The 13,369-nt window shown below is 55.4% G+C and overlaps 1 protein-coding gene across 2 annotated transcripts; it reads left to right on the top strand.

The window, feature by feature from the left end:
* Nucleotides 1–6,446: 6,446 nt before the first annotated feature.
* On the top strand, nt 6,447–12,913 carry ZFP92 (ZFP92 zinc finger protein). 2 transcript variants are annotated; one of them, XM_056108696.1, is made up of 4 exons: nt 6,447–6,545; nt 10,095–10,221; nt 11,506–11,604; nt 11,861–12,913. In XM_056108696.1, the coding sequence occupies exons 2-4, from the start codon at nt 10,122–10,124 to the stop codon at nt 12,844–12,846; spliced, it is 1,185 nt and encodes a 394-aa protein (XP_055964671.1). In that variant the 5' UTR covers nt 6,447–6,545; nt 10,095–10,121; the 3' UTR covers nt 12,847–12,913. The 2 variants fall into 2 exon arrangements, with proteins under 2 accessions (XP_055964671.1, XP_055964670.1); XM_056108695.1 differs by lacking the exon at nt 6,447–6,545 and having other exon boundaries at nt 10,000–10,221.
* Nucleotides 12,914–13,369: the final 456 nt, after the last annotated feature.

The raw sequence follows: 13,369 nt of genomic DNA, 5'->3' as shown, positions 1-13,369 counted from the left end.
AACCCCTGTGCATTGCCGGGTGTGACCCCTCCAAAAAAGCCAACAAGATGCCCTCTCAATTCTGGTTTCTGGGAAGTCCAAATTCAAGAACTAGAAGATTTCTCTGCTCAAAAACCCAGGTCTGCAGGAGTAGTGACTGAAATCTCCAGGCTAGCGCAGAACCGGGAATGGGCGAACTCCACCATCTCCCTATGCTTCTAGTAGCCTGGCAGTCACACAGGAACTGTCTCTGGCACCATATGATCTCATTAACGGCCATGATCCAGGCACACAGAAATAAATCTCCTGGAAGACAGCAACCCAGAATGATAGTTCAGAGAGATGCCTCTGGACCCCAAAGTCACCATCCAGTTAAAAAAAATTAAATTAACCTCACCTGTATAACAGTATTTAAAATTTTGGAATTCCTGGAGAGTGCAGCCGCAAATGACATCTTATTCTTATACAAGGGCTTAATGGCTCCAGAGTGAAATACAACAATCTTCACATACTTTCTTCCTCTGAGGGAATTTTGAGTGGATTATTCATAACAAGCAATACAAAATAAATTATTTAGGTTCTGCTTTGGGGGCTTCGGGATCAGGGTAGAAACATTTGAAATATGGTGGTGGGTAGGTGTAATGGTCCTGAGATTGGTGTTGGAATATTAAATGTAACAAATTATTGTGAGCAACTTTATACAAATAAAATTTAATTTAAAAATTTTAAAAATAAAAAAAAACTAAAGAATTAGAAAATTCTGTGTCTGGCAAAACCCCACTTCCTAATTCATAGATGGGTATGACAAACAAGCCCAGGAAATTCTAAGGGCCTTGGGAGGGGAGGGGGCTCCCAAGCAGTGCTCAGGAATCCAGGAACCCCCTAAGAGGTGTGCTGTTCACCGCGAGGATCCTAAAGTGGAGGAAAACCTCCTGAAGTACTAAATGGCTGATTGCTTTAAACACCCTGGGAACCACTCTGTCCCAGGAACAGAGCCTGGTACTGTATATGTGAGGTGTACACCTGAACTGCCATTCTCTCTCTCTGTCTCTCTGTCTCTCTGTCTCTCTCTCTCTCTCTCCCTCTCTCTCCCTTATGCTCTCTCTTACCATTGTTTCCTTTGTTTTTTGTTGTTGTTATTTTGGGGCCACACCTTACAGTGCTCAGGGCTTACTCCTGGCTCTTCACTCAGAGATCACTTCTGGCAGACTCAGGGGACCATACGGGGCACTGGGTATCGAAGGAAGGTCTGCCACATGCAGGGCAAGCGTCTTAGCCATTGTACTATCTGGTCCGGCCACTGTCACTTTTGTAAGGGTGTAAACCGCATTCACAAGCAGAATGCCCTCATAACCTAGTCATCCCCAAAGACCCCATCCACAAAAGTCATCACATTAGGGATTAGGATTTAATATGAAAATGCAAGTTTAACAGTAGGATTTAACACAAACACTCAGTCTATCTAGTTTGATTCTTATGCTCCCCCTTCCTGACTAGGATAAAAACAATTTCTTTTAAAATTTCCCCTCTTTGGGGGCTGGAGCGATAGTACAGGTGTTTGCCTTGCTCGTGGCTGACCTGGGTTCAATCCACAACATCCCATGTGATCCCCCAAGCACTGCCAGGAGTAATTTCTCAGTGCAGAGTCAGGAGTAAGCCTTGAGCACTGCCATGTGTAAGCCAAAAAAACAAACCAATTTTTTCTTTGCTTTTTGGGTCACATCGGGCAATGCACAGAGGTTACTCCTGGCTTTGCACTCAGGAATTATTCCTGGCGGTGCTCATATAGGATGCTGGGAATCAAACCAGTGTCAGCCACGAGCAAGGCAAGCGCCCTACCCGCTGTGCTATTGCTCCAGCCCCACAAACCAATTTTTTAAATTTTTTTATTAAAGAATTTTTTAATAGTGAGACATCATGAGGTACAGTTGCAGACTTACACATTTTTGTGCTTGGGTTTCGATTATACAATGATCAAATACCCATCCCTCCACCAGTGCCCATTCACAAACCAATTTTTAAAAATAAAAATTAAATAAAATTTCGCCCTTAACTGCCTTTTTCTTTAGTTTTGGGACCACGCCTAGCGATACTCAGGGGTTATTCCAGGTTCTACATTCAGGAATTACTCCTGGCGGTGCTCAAATGACCATATGTGGAGCCAGGGATTGAATCCAGGTCAGCGCACACAATGCAAGTGCTCTACCAAGCCCCTAATTTTTGCCTTTTTTGCAATATCATTTACCATTGCTTTTTAGTGCTTGCTCTAGATATTAAAATACACGTCTTTAACTTTTCACTATTGTGCTTAGCTGCTTCACACAAATAACGTAAGACTTTCTACTGTGTAGATTTATTCCCCATCCACCCATTTCTTTGTATCCGGCTACACTGATTACAAACCCCATACTATGCCATTCTCACTTTCACTTTGAATGGCCGTATGCATTATAAAGAGATTAAGAAAAACAAGCGTCTTTGTGCTTCCCGCTTAGGCAGATGAAGGTTTCCCTCCTCTCTCAGTGTTTCCTCAAGCTACCCGGCTCCTTTAGCATCTTTAGTGCAGCCCTGTTGATGAATTCTCTTGGTTTGCATCTGCTCTCAAAGGGTACTCACTTCCCCTCCTTCATGTCGGAAGCATCTTTCCTCTGGATCGAGGCAGGGACTGAGGGAGTGACAGCTGTTTGTGTGTTGGTTGGTTTGCCCGTGCGCTTGTTTTGCACTTTGAAGCCCCTGCTCTCCACCGTTGCCAACAGGAATCAGGGGAGATTCTTGTTAATATTTGCCTGCACGGTGGTGCTTCGCCCCACACTGTCTGCTTTCAAGATTTTCTCTTTATGCTCCTTTTCAGCAGCTGGACTATGATGCGTGTGCCTCCGTGTGGCTTCTCGGTGGATTTATTCTTGACATCCTGAGAGCTTCTAGAATCTGCTCATGTTGATCTCCCAGTTTTGGAAATGGTCATCCTCTTTCTCATCGTCTGATCTCTCCTGTGATTCCACACTTGCTAATGAATTTCTTTGTATTATTCTCGCCAACACAGTCCTTTTCCCCTCCTCTCACTTTGTCCGAGCACATCTTTTCCCTGACATGCACATCTTTTCTCTGGCGCTCCTGTCATCTCCCTTCTGACACGCACGCCTTTCCCTTCGGGAGCTATTTGCAATTCAAAAAGTTAGCATTGGCTCTTCTCAGGAGAGATTTTTCTCTATTGAGATGTCCTCTTTCAAAGGTGAATTCTGAGAAAGTTCCATGTCATGAGGTGTATTTTCTGCCACTGCTAGAAGCACCCTGAAAACAAGCATACTCCCTGCCTCTCAGAGGGCCTCAGCAGCACGCTTGTGACCCCCAGCTCTTGTTTTCCCTGGTTTCTCCGCAGCGAGGTACTTGCTGCTTTCAGAAGATGGGCTGCGAGGCTTCCCACTACCCTCACTGGGTGCGGCATGGACAGTGGAACAGGGCAGAGAGCTACGTCAAGGGCCAGCGGGGAACCTCTCCAAGAAACCGGGGGCCAGGTGCACGGCAGTAAGGGCTAAGTGTGGGGGTCTGCTCTGCCTGGAAGTGTGGCTCCCTTCTGGGGTGCAAGCCTGGTCCCAGAGGCTGGCCCCTACGTGTCCTGTTATTCCCAGGGTTTCTCAGGGCCCCGAGTCCTGCGGTATGAAGGACCAGGATGGAGGGTCATTTGTTCCCTCTTCCAGACCTGCCACCCAACCTCAGGGAACTCCCTGAGTTCCACGCACACACCGTGCGCCCACCCTTTTCTCCACCTGCCTGGGCTGGCATCATTCCCAGTTAGTCTCTGGGACTCAGAAGACGTGTGCAGGACCTGCATGTACCACACAGCGTGTCAGCCACAGCAGGCCTACCCTCAGGATGGGACCGCTGCCTTAGCCATTGCCAGAAGCCCTCCAAGTTGGCCTTCGCTGACCCTCAAAAGCCTCCCAAGCCAAGGCCTCACCCATGTCCAGCTAGAGATTCCCCAGGACCCTTTCTCCTGGCCCCAGGGTCCTGGAGACCTGCTGCAGAGCCAGAAAATGTGGGCTGACCACCGAGCAGGCCCAGCGGAGCCCCGAAGATTCCAGGCTTCTGCGCATGATCGGAGGAGTGGACAACCCAGCACGCTGTCAATGAGGCACATCCTTGGAATTCTTCCAATGGCATGGGGCAAAGAGAAAGTACTGGATTTGAGGTGCTTGTCACACACAGTTAACCCGGGTTCCATTCCCTGATCTCATAGGGTCACCCAAGCCCTACCAGGAGTGAGCTCTGAGGTCCAAGTCAGGAGGAAACCCTGAGTGCCGCCAGATGTGGCCCACAAACAAAACATTATCAAAAAAATTTTTAAAAAAGTTTAGGAGCCGGAGAGATAGTGCAGTAGGTAGGGCATTTGCCTTGCATGTGGCCAACCTGGGTTCGATCCCTGGTATCCTATATAGTCCCCCAAGCATCGCCAGGACTGATTCCTGAGTCCATAGTCAGGAGAAACTCCTGAGCATTTCCGGATTGCCCCTACAAATAAAAAAATAAAGTTCTTATTGTAAAAGTGAAAGAGTTCTGCAGGGTGCTCGATGGCGCCAAGACAATGGGAACTCATTTGTTTCCCTGCAGAAACGGCCCTGTGGCTTCTACTCAGACAAGGTGCCTTGTGTACAAGCAAAGGGAGGCAGTGGCAATATAGTACCCCACTTTGGTAACTCTGGGCCACTGCCAGTCTGTGGCCGAGGCATGCCCATCACAGTGCCTGGTGGCACCATTGCTCTCTCCACCTTGTCGGGCTGCTTTACGGTCGCCGCTTAATCCTCAGTTTAGATCTTCAGATCTGAACCTCTTTGTGTCTGAAAAGATCATTTTTCCCCAAGATCATCAGTCACCTGATGCTTCTGCCACTGCTAGAAGCACCCTGAAAACAAGCATACTCCCTGCCTCTCAGAGGGCCTCAGCAGCACGCTTGTGACCCCCAGCTCTTGTTTTCTCTGGTTTCTCCGGAGCGAGGTACTTGCTGCTTTCGGAAGATGGGCCGCGAGGCTTCCCTCTCCCCTCACTGGGTGCGGCATGGACAGTGGAACAGGGCAGAGAGCTACGTCAAGGGCCAAGTGCTAGACTCTCCCCTGCTCAACCCCCACCCCGCAAAGGGCCAGACCACAGTTGGAGCACGTGGCCAGAGGGCCTTCCGCACTCTGTTTTGGGGGGACTAAGATCTCACTCCTCTGAACCGGAAACACCCTAAAGAGGTGCTCTGAAAGCGGGCTGCATGGGAGCACCAGGCGTGGAGACTCCCTCGCCGCAGGAGGGGCACTCGCATTGGGGCGTGAAGGGCAGGTGGGCAGGGTTGGGCTCATTCCAGGCAAGGCCCATGATGCCACTGCCCACCTCCCTGACATGGCCTCCTTTGTCTCCTCTGTCCATCCCTGCCCACACTCCCCCATCCATTCTCTCTGGATGCCCATTCCATCTCCTTGACTCTGGGGAGTTGGTCCCCTGCCTGCTGGCTGACTGGACAAAAGGACCGGGATCAAATCCTGGAGAGCTTCTCAACCCAAACACTTTCTCTCCCCCTCACCCCTGCCCCCGTGGGGGGGGGGGCTGCGCTGAATAAACTACTGCCTCCCCAATCCTTGGGGAGGGCTGGGCAGCTATGGAAAATCCCTGGGGTGAGCAAGAGCCGGGCCAGAACCCCTGTGGGGCGTAGGGCGGGAGCGGGGCTGGGCATCCCTCCCACCGTGCCGCGCATGCTCCGTGCCCCCCCTTACCACACCGGGGCTGCCCCAGCCCCGCCCGCTCCGGCCCGCGCCCGAGTCTGTGGCGTGGGTGCCAGACAGGACTGGCATGCGGGTTCTCTCTTGGAGGATGCGCCTCGCGGGCAGCGCTGCCGACCAAGTTGAGACTCGGTGGAAGCCCAGCCATCTCGTGGTGGCAACGCCTGGGAGGGCTGCTTGGAGGCGGCAGCCTTGGTTTCTGTCTGCCTGAGATCAGGAGACAGACACCCGCGGGCGTCTGCGGAGCCCCCTCCCCTCCCCGTACACGACGCAGGTAGAAAGACCGGGGCAGCGGAGGCAGCGAGCATCGGGACGCCTCAGCGTGCCCCCGGCGCTCCCCTCCAGGCGCACGGAGGGACGAGCGGAGACAGCCCGTAGGCCACCCACGCCCCAGCTTGCTCGGAGCGCGCCTCGCCGCTGTCCCGGGACTGGAAGAGACTCCGTCCTGCATGCGAGCCGCCGGGTAAGTTCGGGTTTGGCACCTGAGCGGGCCACCGCGGGCACCGGCGTTGGGGCGAGTGCACTCCTGCACCGATGCACTAGCCCGTTGCCTACAGGTCCTAAGTGTGCCCCCGCCGCTTTGGGGGGCAGTGTCACCTAGGTGATGCGGGGTTGGCAGCGAGCAGTCTGCCAAGGAGGGCTGGGCAGGAACGAGGCCGGGCTCCAGGGGGAGTGAGCGGCCGGCGCTGGCCCGGACAGTTCTCGCTGCGTGCAAGCCCGCCCCAGCTGCCCAGCGGAGCGGACCTTCCAGAGCCAGGAAACTGAGCCCAGGGTCGTCCCTCCACCCCTCCCCCGCGCGGGCCACACACGGTAAACAGCAAACGCTGGAGGAGAAATCGAGCTGGGAAACGGTGGGGGCGGGGCGGCCGCTTAAATCGCGTGGCTAGAAGGCGACATTGAGAAAACTCCCAGACAGCCCCATGCTCGTTAGGAAAAAGCCGTCCGGGCAAAGGCACTGTGGCCACGCGGCCACGTGAGTGAGAGAAACGGAGAGCCAGGAAGGTGGAGGAGTTGGACGCTGAGATGCACATGGGGAGGGCTGGGAGTACGGGGCCGCACCCCATCGAAAGGAACGCTTCCTGACGTCCTAGCAGAGCCTGGGGCCCCCAGCACAGACGTACCAAACTCCAGGATGCCTGCCCTAACCCCGGGCCTGGGGTCATTTCTCCAGGGAGATGCCCGGTGACCTGAGCTCCGAAAGGCTGTGAGGGAGCCCCGAGGCGACACTCGGAGTGTTGACCCGCCGGATCCCAGAGGATGGCCCCTCGGTAGGAATATGCCCAGGGCAGGAGCCTGACTATCCCTACGAGGGCTGAGGGCCTGTCGTGCCGGTGGCTCGCTGGCTTTCTCTTGGAGGGAGAGCGCCCTCTTGTGCTGTCCGGGGACATGGGCGCGGGAGCTCTGCTCGGCTTCCATCGCCGCCCCGCGCTGGCTGATTCCGCGGGATGACACCTGTGGGGGCCTTCCTGGCTTCTGATGTCAGCCCCCACCCCGTTCCAGATGGACCCTATATCAGTTTCGGGGAAGCCTTCGCCTACCCCATCCCCCACCTCAATTCTCTGCTCAAGAATCACGAGTTTGAGATGAAGCCACGCCCCCTTCTACAGGATCTTTCTAGATTCTTCCTTCTGTTCCATCTCTCCAGTGTCGCTCCCTCCCCCGCGGGGCTGCGTCGCATTAGGGGACATGGCGATGAGGTGCACACGACTCTGAATACCCCTCTGTCTTGGCCGGCACCTTGTTCTTCCCGGCACTCAGCCCAAGTGCCCTCTCCTGCGAGAGTGCAACCCCGTCCATCTTGGCATTGGGGGAGAAAAAGAGAACATCTTTTCCTTCTCATGTCTTTCAAAATGGCTCTAGAACTAGACATATGGCCACTTCAAAACTGGAGCAGACTAGAGTTAGCTCCTCTGACTAGCCCCTACAGCACGCACATCTGCTGGACACCGGGCAGGGGGTGGGGTGGGGAGTGTCACAGTGACACAGATGTGGCAAGAAGATGTAATCATCTCAGTCTGTTTGGGGAGGGACTGGGAGGCACTCCTGACAGTTCTCGGGGCTTACTCCTGCCTCTGGGCTCAGGGATCACTCCTGGCGGGACTCAGGGCACCCTGTGGGGTACCAGGGATGGAACCCAGGTTGACTGAGTGTGAGGCACGTGTTTTCCACAGTGCATGAACTCTCCATACCCTCCTCCATAGATTTTACTGAGGTGAGGGTCACTTAACAGAAGGGGTGTCGAGTGGCCTTGGAGACCCCTCCCCTTGGTAAAGGGGTCAGTTGTGTATGAGAAGGGTGGAGAAAAGAGTTCCCAGAACATGGCTGCAATAGTAGTTGAATCAGTTCACACTTGAAACAAACGCGCCATTCTGCCAGGCCACTGGGGTGTGAGGGCTTCGCCTCTGGGTTGGGTCCTTTGCCTTCAGCAGCTATCGCGAACCTCCCCAGTTTGCTTTCTGTTTCCTTTCTTCTCCAGGGACAGGCTGGGGGGGGGGGGGGGTCTCAGGTGACAGATGCTTCCTTCCCGTTCATTCTCTTTGATTTGGATGCTGCCCTGCAGGGAGGAAGGGTGACCAGGCTGCCTCCCGGTGGGCGTGGTCATCTGCTTGCCCTCCTGGCTTACTTCTTTCTTTCTCTTCCTTTTTCCTTGGCTTTTGCTGAACTCACTTCACAAGAGATGAAGACCAGTACTTCCAGGCCCTTCTCTTGTAAGACAGCTGTATCTGTCACCTGGTGCCACTGGCCCTCCAGCTTGCAGGCACCAGTGCTGCCACATCACCCAGCCACACCCCTGACCCGGCCCTTCCCCTTGTTTCTGCCCAGCCAGGAGAATGACTCATCTTTTGGATCAGCTGGTCACCCCATGGCAGTGTCTTTAAGTGGTCCTCAGGCACATCTACACAGTGGAGCTCAGGTCCGAAGGCCGTTCATTTAGAATGGGGCAGCCGCAGCCCTCCATGGGCTCCCCCTGTGCACCCGTTGCTGATGTATCCCCTATGACTATGCCAGCTTGGGGCAGCAGACGATGGGGAGGCAGCCTGAGAACCTGTCTCTGGTTGGTGGCCGGTTTGGGTGTGTCCTCCTGCGGGAGCACTCCTGGGGTCAACACAGGCCTCCAGACACGGGGCTCACAAGTTCCCTCTTGGCAATCTGGCCGAGGCAGGGTGCAGTGATTGTAGGGGAGGCCTGGCCCTGCGTGGCATTTGCAGCCACACCCCAGCTGGGTTCCCCTCACTCTAGTGTCCGTCGGGTGGGACACAGTCCACTGCCTGGCCCGACCTGCTTTGCCACAGGAAAAACCTTTTCGGACCTTTCATGACGCTCAGCTTTCACCACCTACTGCAGCTGACCACTTTCAGTGCCACGGACACCAAGCTTGGGGCTGTATCCTTGACCCACCCTGTGGCAGTGCCCAACCCCGTGCATCTTCCCCGAGCCGGGTCTTTCTCTTCTCCAGAGCCCAGCTCTGCATGGTGGAAGCTGGTTTCACGGCAGTTTTCCAGAGGCGGCAATCGGGGCCCAGCGGAGCTCCCCAGAGTGGGGTGCTGGGAGGAAGGCTGGGCTGGTCCCCAGGCACTGTGAGGAAAGAGCCACTTCTGTCGCCTGGCTTACTTCCCTGGAGGGGACAGAAGCCAAGCATGGAAAGTGGGATGCCCCACCCCGCCCTCAGCACGCCTGTTGGTTCTGACCTGTGTCACCTGGAGTGAGGCTCCCAAGGGAGCCACTGGAGTGGCAGGGACAAGCTCAGGGACCCAGATCAGTGGCACAGGCTCCAGTGCTGGATGGTCCTCATGCTGCCCTCTCCTCCCTCAGCTCTGGGGTACCCAGCCATGGAGGTCCCCCTCCCAAAGGCCAGACCCAAGGTAAGTGGGGTTTCCCGACTGGGGAGCCCTCACCTCTGCCTCTTCCCCTCCATTGCCACTCCGCTCCTCTTCCGCCAGCTGAGGCTGCACTGAGCACCCCCACTTCTGAGTTCCAGATGCTTCTTTCCCACCAGAGACAGCTGCTTGTTCGTTTGGTTGCTTTGTTTCTGTTTGGTTTGGTTTGGGCTTGGGGGCCACACCTGGCTGTGCTCAGGCTTGCTCTGGCTTACTCCTGGCTCTGTGTTTAGGGATCGCTGCTGGCAGTGTTCGAAGATCATATGGGATGCCGGGGATGGAACCCAGGTTCACGCGTGCACGGCAGGCGCCCACCACCCCCGCTGTTGTCTTTCTGGCCCCCCCAGCAGCTGCTTGCTTCTGCATCACTGGACCGCCCCCAGCTACTGAGCCCCTCGTGCTCCCTTTCCTCGCTGCCAGCGCCTCCGTGATGCTTGTGTGGTGCCAAACTGGCGCGACCACGGGGATGGCTCTGTTTTAGGTGTCAGTGTCTTTTGAAGATATCTCTATGGACTTCACCAAAGGCGAGTGGAAGCTTCTGGATTTCAGGCAAAAGATCCTCTATAGACAAGTGATGCTGGAGAACTACCACCACTTGGTGTCTCTGGGTAAGGGCCGCCGCACACCCTCGCCCTCAGGCTCAGTTTCTTTTTCTGCTTCAGCTCGTGTGCAGGCCAGTCTCACAGGGTGACCCAGATACTCTCTAAGGGATAAGCACCTTTCAGTGCTCACTCTGCCCTTCCGCACTGGGGCTTTACATGGACCTTTGACAGATAAGTCTGTGGCTTAATTGACCCCTTGCCACCCCGAACATAGATACAAGCTCCACCAACACTGCTTCCCACTGTCAAAACTTGATTTATCTTGTCTGTTTGTTTGGGGGCCACACCTGGCAATGCTTGGGGCTGATTCCTAGCTCTGTACTCAGGGATCACTCCTGGTGGTGCTTGGCAGGCACCATATAGGGGGTTGGGGATTGAACCTGGGTCAGCTGCGGTGACACAAGCAACTTGCCCTCTGCACTATCTCTCTAGCCCCGAAACTTGATTCATCTTTATCAGGGTTGTGTTTTTCTTTCCTTCTGCCTGCTAGACTGGCAGCCTCATTGCCTGGGATCAAGCCCCACGGGTCCTGGACTCCCAGGACAAGGCATGACTTGGCCTCTGAGACCCAGGGCAGCTGAGGGCACCCAGCTAGCCACGACCACATTGAAGAGGCCACTTAACGACTAACCAGGATGTCAGGACTGGGTGTTGGAGCCAGAGCATCCCCTCTGCTGCCAGGCCAGACTTCCCCCACCTTGCACCCTGGATTCACTGCCTTGGAGGTTGCAGGGGTCTATTGACTCCCCATCTTTTCATTCACAGATTTGACTTTTATGATCAGAGAGGGAGACTAACCTCTTCTCCTTTGCTTCTTTATTATCCTCATCAAGCACATCTGGGGTTCCTAGGAAATTTCTGGAATATCCAGATGAGTTTAGTATAAGTAAGTGAGACATAGGTTCTTTTTTATGGTGACACGGGGGATTCCATGTTTTGGGAGGCTGGCAATCCCTTACCTCTATTTCCCCCCTATGGCTCCCTGCTCTTCCTCTTCCTCTGTGGTTTAGGGTCTCATAGAACTCCCCGCTGTCCACAAGTGGGCTGCATTTCTTGGACAAAACACAAACTCCCCATCTTCTTGCCTGCCCCCGACCCCTGCTTGGGGCTCTCTGTGCCTGTCTGTCCCCTGCACCTTCAGAACCCCCCACTTCCTTCGAGGGATTCTGTCATTTCTCACCACCGCCCCACTGACAGAACCTTCTAGAGAGCTCTTCCTTCTCTGTTACCTGAAGACAGTAAGTCTGGGCTGAGCTCTGCAGTGACTCACGTGCTTGCTTCCATGGACAGGACTCACATCCTCTAAGCCTGACCTGGTTGCCTGGTTGGAACGAGGCAAGCAGCCCTTGCTAGCAACCCCCTGCACGTGGGGCACAGCAGTGCAGGAAGGTAAGTGAAGGGGACCCCAAGAGTGTCCAGGGGCTGGTGGAGGGACGCTGCTGCCTTGGCTGGGGGATTCTCTTTGCCACTGTGCCACATCTAAATCTCTCTGGGACAAAGCTCCTCCGTCAAGGTGCTGCATGCCACCTGACACCAATGACACCATCCCCACCTTGTATCTGTCCGTGAGCCTCTCGTTCCCCGTCCCCCCTCCCACCCTCATCCGCAGTCAAGAGTGACCCTGACTGGTATTCTAACCTGACAGGTGACAGGCTTAAGAGCAAGCCACGGGTTTCCAAGCAGAATCCTGGCCCCAAAGAACCACAAGAGACCAATCGCCCACATGGCGGTGAGGGCCAGCCGGCTGGCCAACCAGAGAGAGCACTAACTCCCGGAGGGAAACAGGCTGATGCTCCAAAGCCAGGTTCTGTGGGGGGTGGTCCTGGCAGCAAGAAGGACCCAGGCGGCCCTGCAGCTAAGGGAGGAGAGAGCGTGCTGGCGAGCAAGCGCCCAGAGAGGCAGAGAGCGCGCCCAAGGCCCAAGCGCCCCCAAAACACCGATAAGCTCTTCCTCTGTGAGCAGTGCGGGAAGTGCTTCAACCGCAGCTCCAACCTCATCAAGCACTGGATCATCCACAGCGCCGAGAAGCCGTACGAGTGCTCCGTGTGCGGGAGGCTGTTCCGGAGGAGCTCCGCCCTCCAGGAGCACCAACGCATCCACAGCGGTGAGAAGCCCTACAGCTGCACGGAGTGCGGGAAGACGTTCACCCGCAGCTCCAACCTCATCAAACACCAGGTCATCCACAGCGGGGAGAAGCCCTTCAAGTGTCCTGAGTGTGGGAAACTCTTCCGCCGCAGCTTTGCGCTCCTGGAGCACCAGCGCACCCACAGCGGCGAGCGGCCGTATGCCTGCCCTGAGTGCGGCAAGTCCTTCAGCCGGAGCTCCAACCTCATTGAGCACCGGCGAATCCACAGCGGCAAGAAGCCGTACACGTGCAGCGAGTGTCCCAAGGCCTTCAAGGGCATCTCCCAGCTCATCCACCACCAGAACGTCCACAGGGGAGAGAAGGCGTTCTCATGCCAGGAGTGTGGGAAGGCCTTCCAGGGCCGCTCAGGCCTCAGCCAGCACCGGCGCGTGCACAGAGACGAGCAGCCCTACAAGTGCAGCCGCTGTGGGAAAGTCTTCAGCAGACGCCCCAACCTCCTCAAACACCAGCTGCTTCACGACAAGGAGCAGCCCGGCCCCTGCTAGCCACCACACGATCGCAAGGAACAGTCTGCGGCGAGAGAGGCAAGTTTTTCGAGGAGCCCAAGGGTCAATCACCTTCAGAAATTCATGGCAGGACCACGGCTGGGAAGGCCGTTTCCTCCACCTGCAGAAAACCCACCATGCAGTTCTGAGTGATCCCAAAAGGCACAGAATGTGTGGCTCCGGGTTCCGCAGAGCATGGCCATCCCAGCCGCTCCCCTCCCTTCTCCCCTGCCCTGAAAACTGTCATGCGTACATAGAGACGTATGTTGGTCCTACACGAAGCGCCCTGGCCTGCCACTTCAGGAGGAATAAGACGCTGGTGCTGGGCTGAGTGAGGCGACAATCTGGGCCATCCCTCACGCTCGCTGGCTCCATCCAACGACTGGTCAGTGTTTTCAGGTGGGAGACTCATAAAACTCTTATGTCCTTTAAGGGATTCTCCAGAGCGGGGTCTTGAGGGGATCCAAAGGCATGGCTGTGGCAGGAGACTGTGGACTAGACTGACATCCATTGAATTCACCAG

Source organism: Sorex fumeus, unplaced genomic scaffold (assembly GCF_029834395.1).
Source record: "Sorex fumeus unplaced genomic scaffold, SorFum_2.1 ptg000232l, whole genome shotgun sequence".
NCBI classification, from domain to species: Eukaryota; Metazoa; Chordata; class Mammalia; order Eulipotyphla; family Soricidae; genus Sorex; species Sorex fumeus.
The sequence above is the reverse complement of the archived record's forward strand: the minus strand, read 5'-3'. Positions and strand labels throughout refer to the sequence as shown.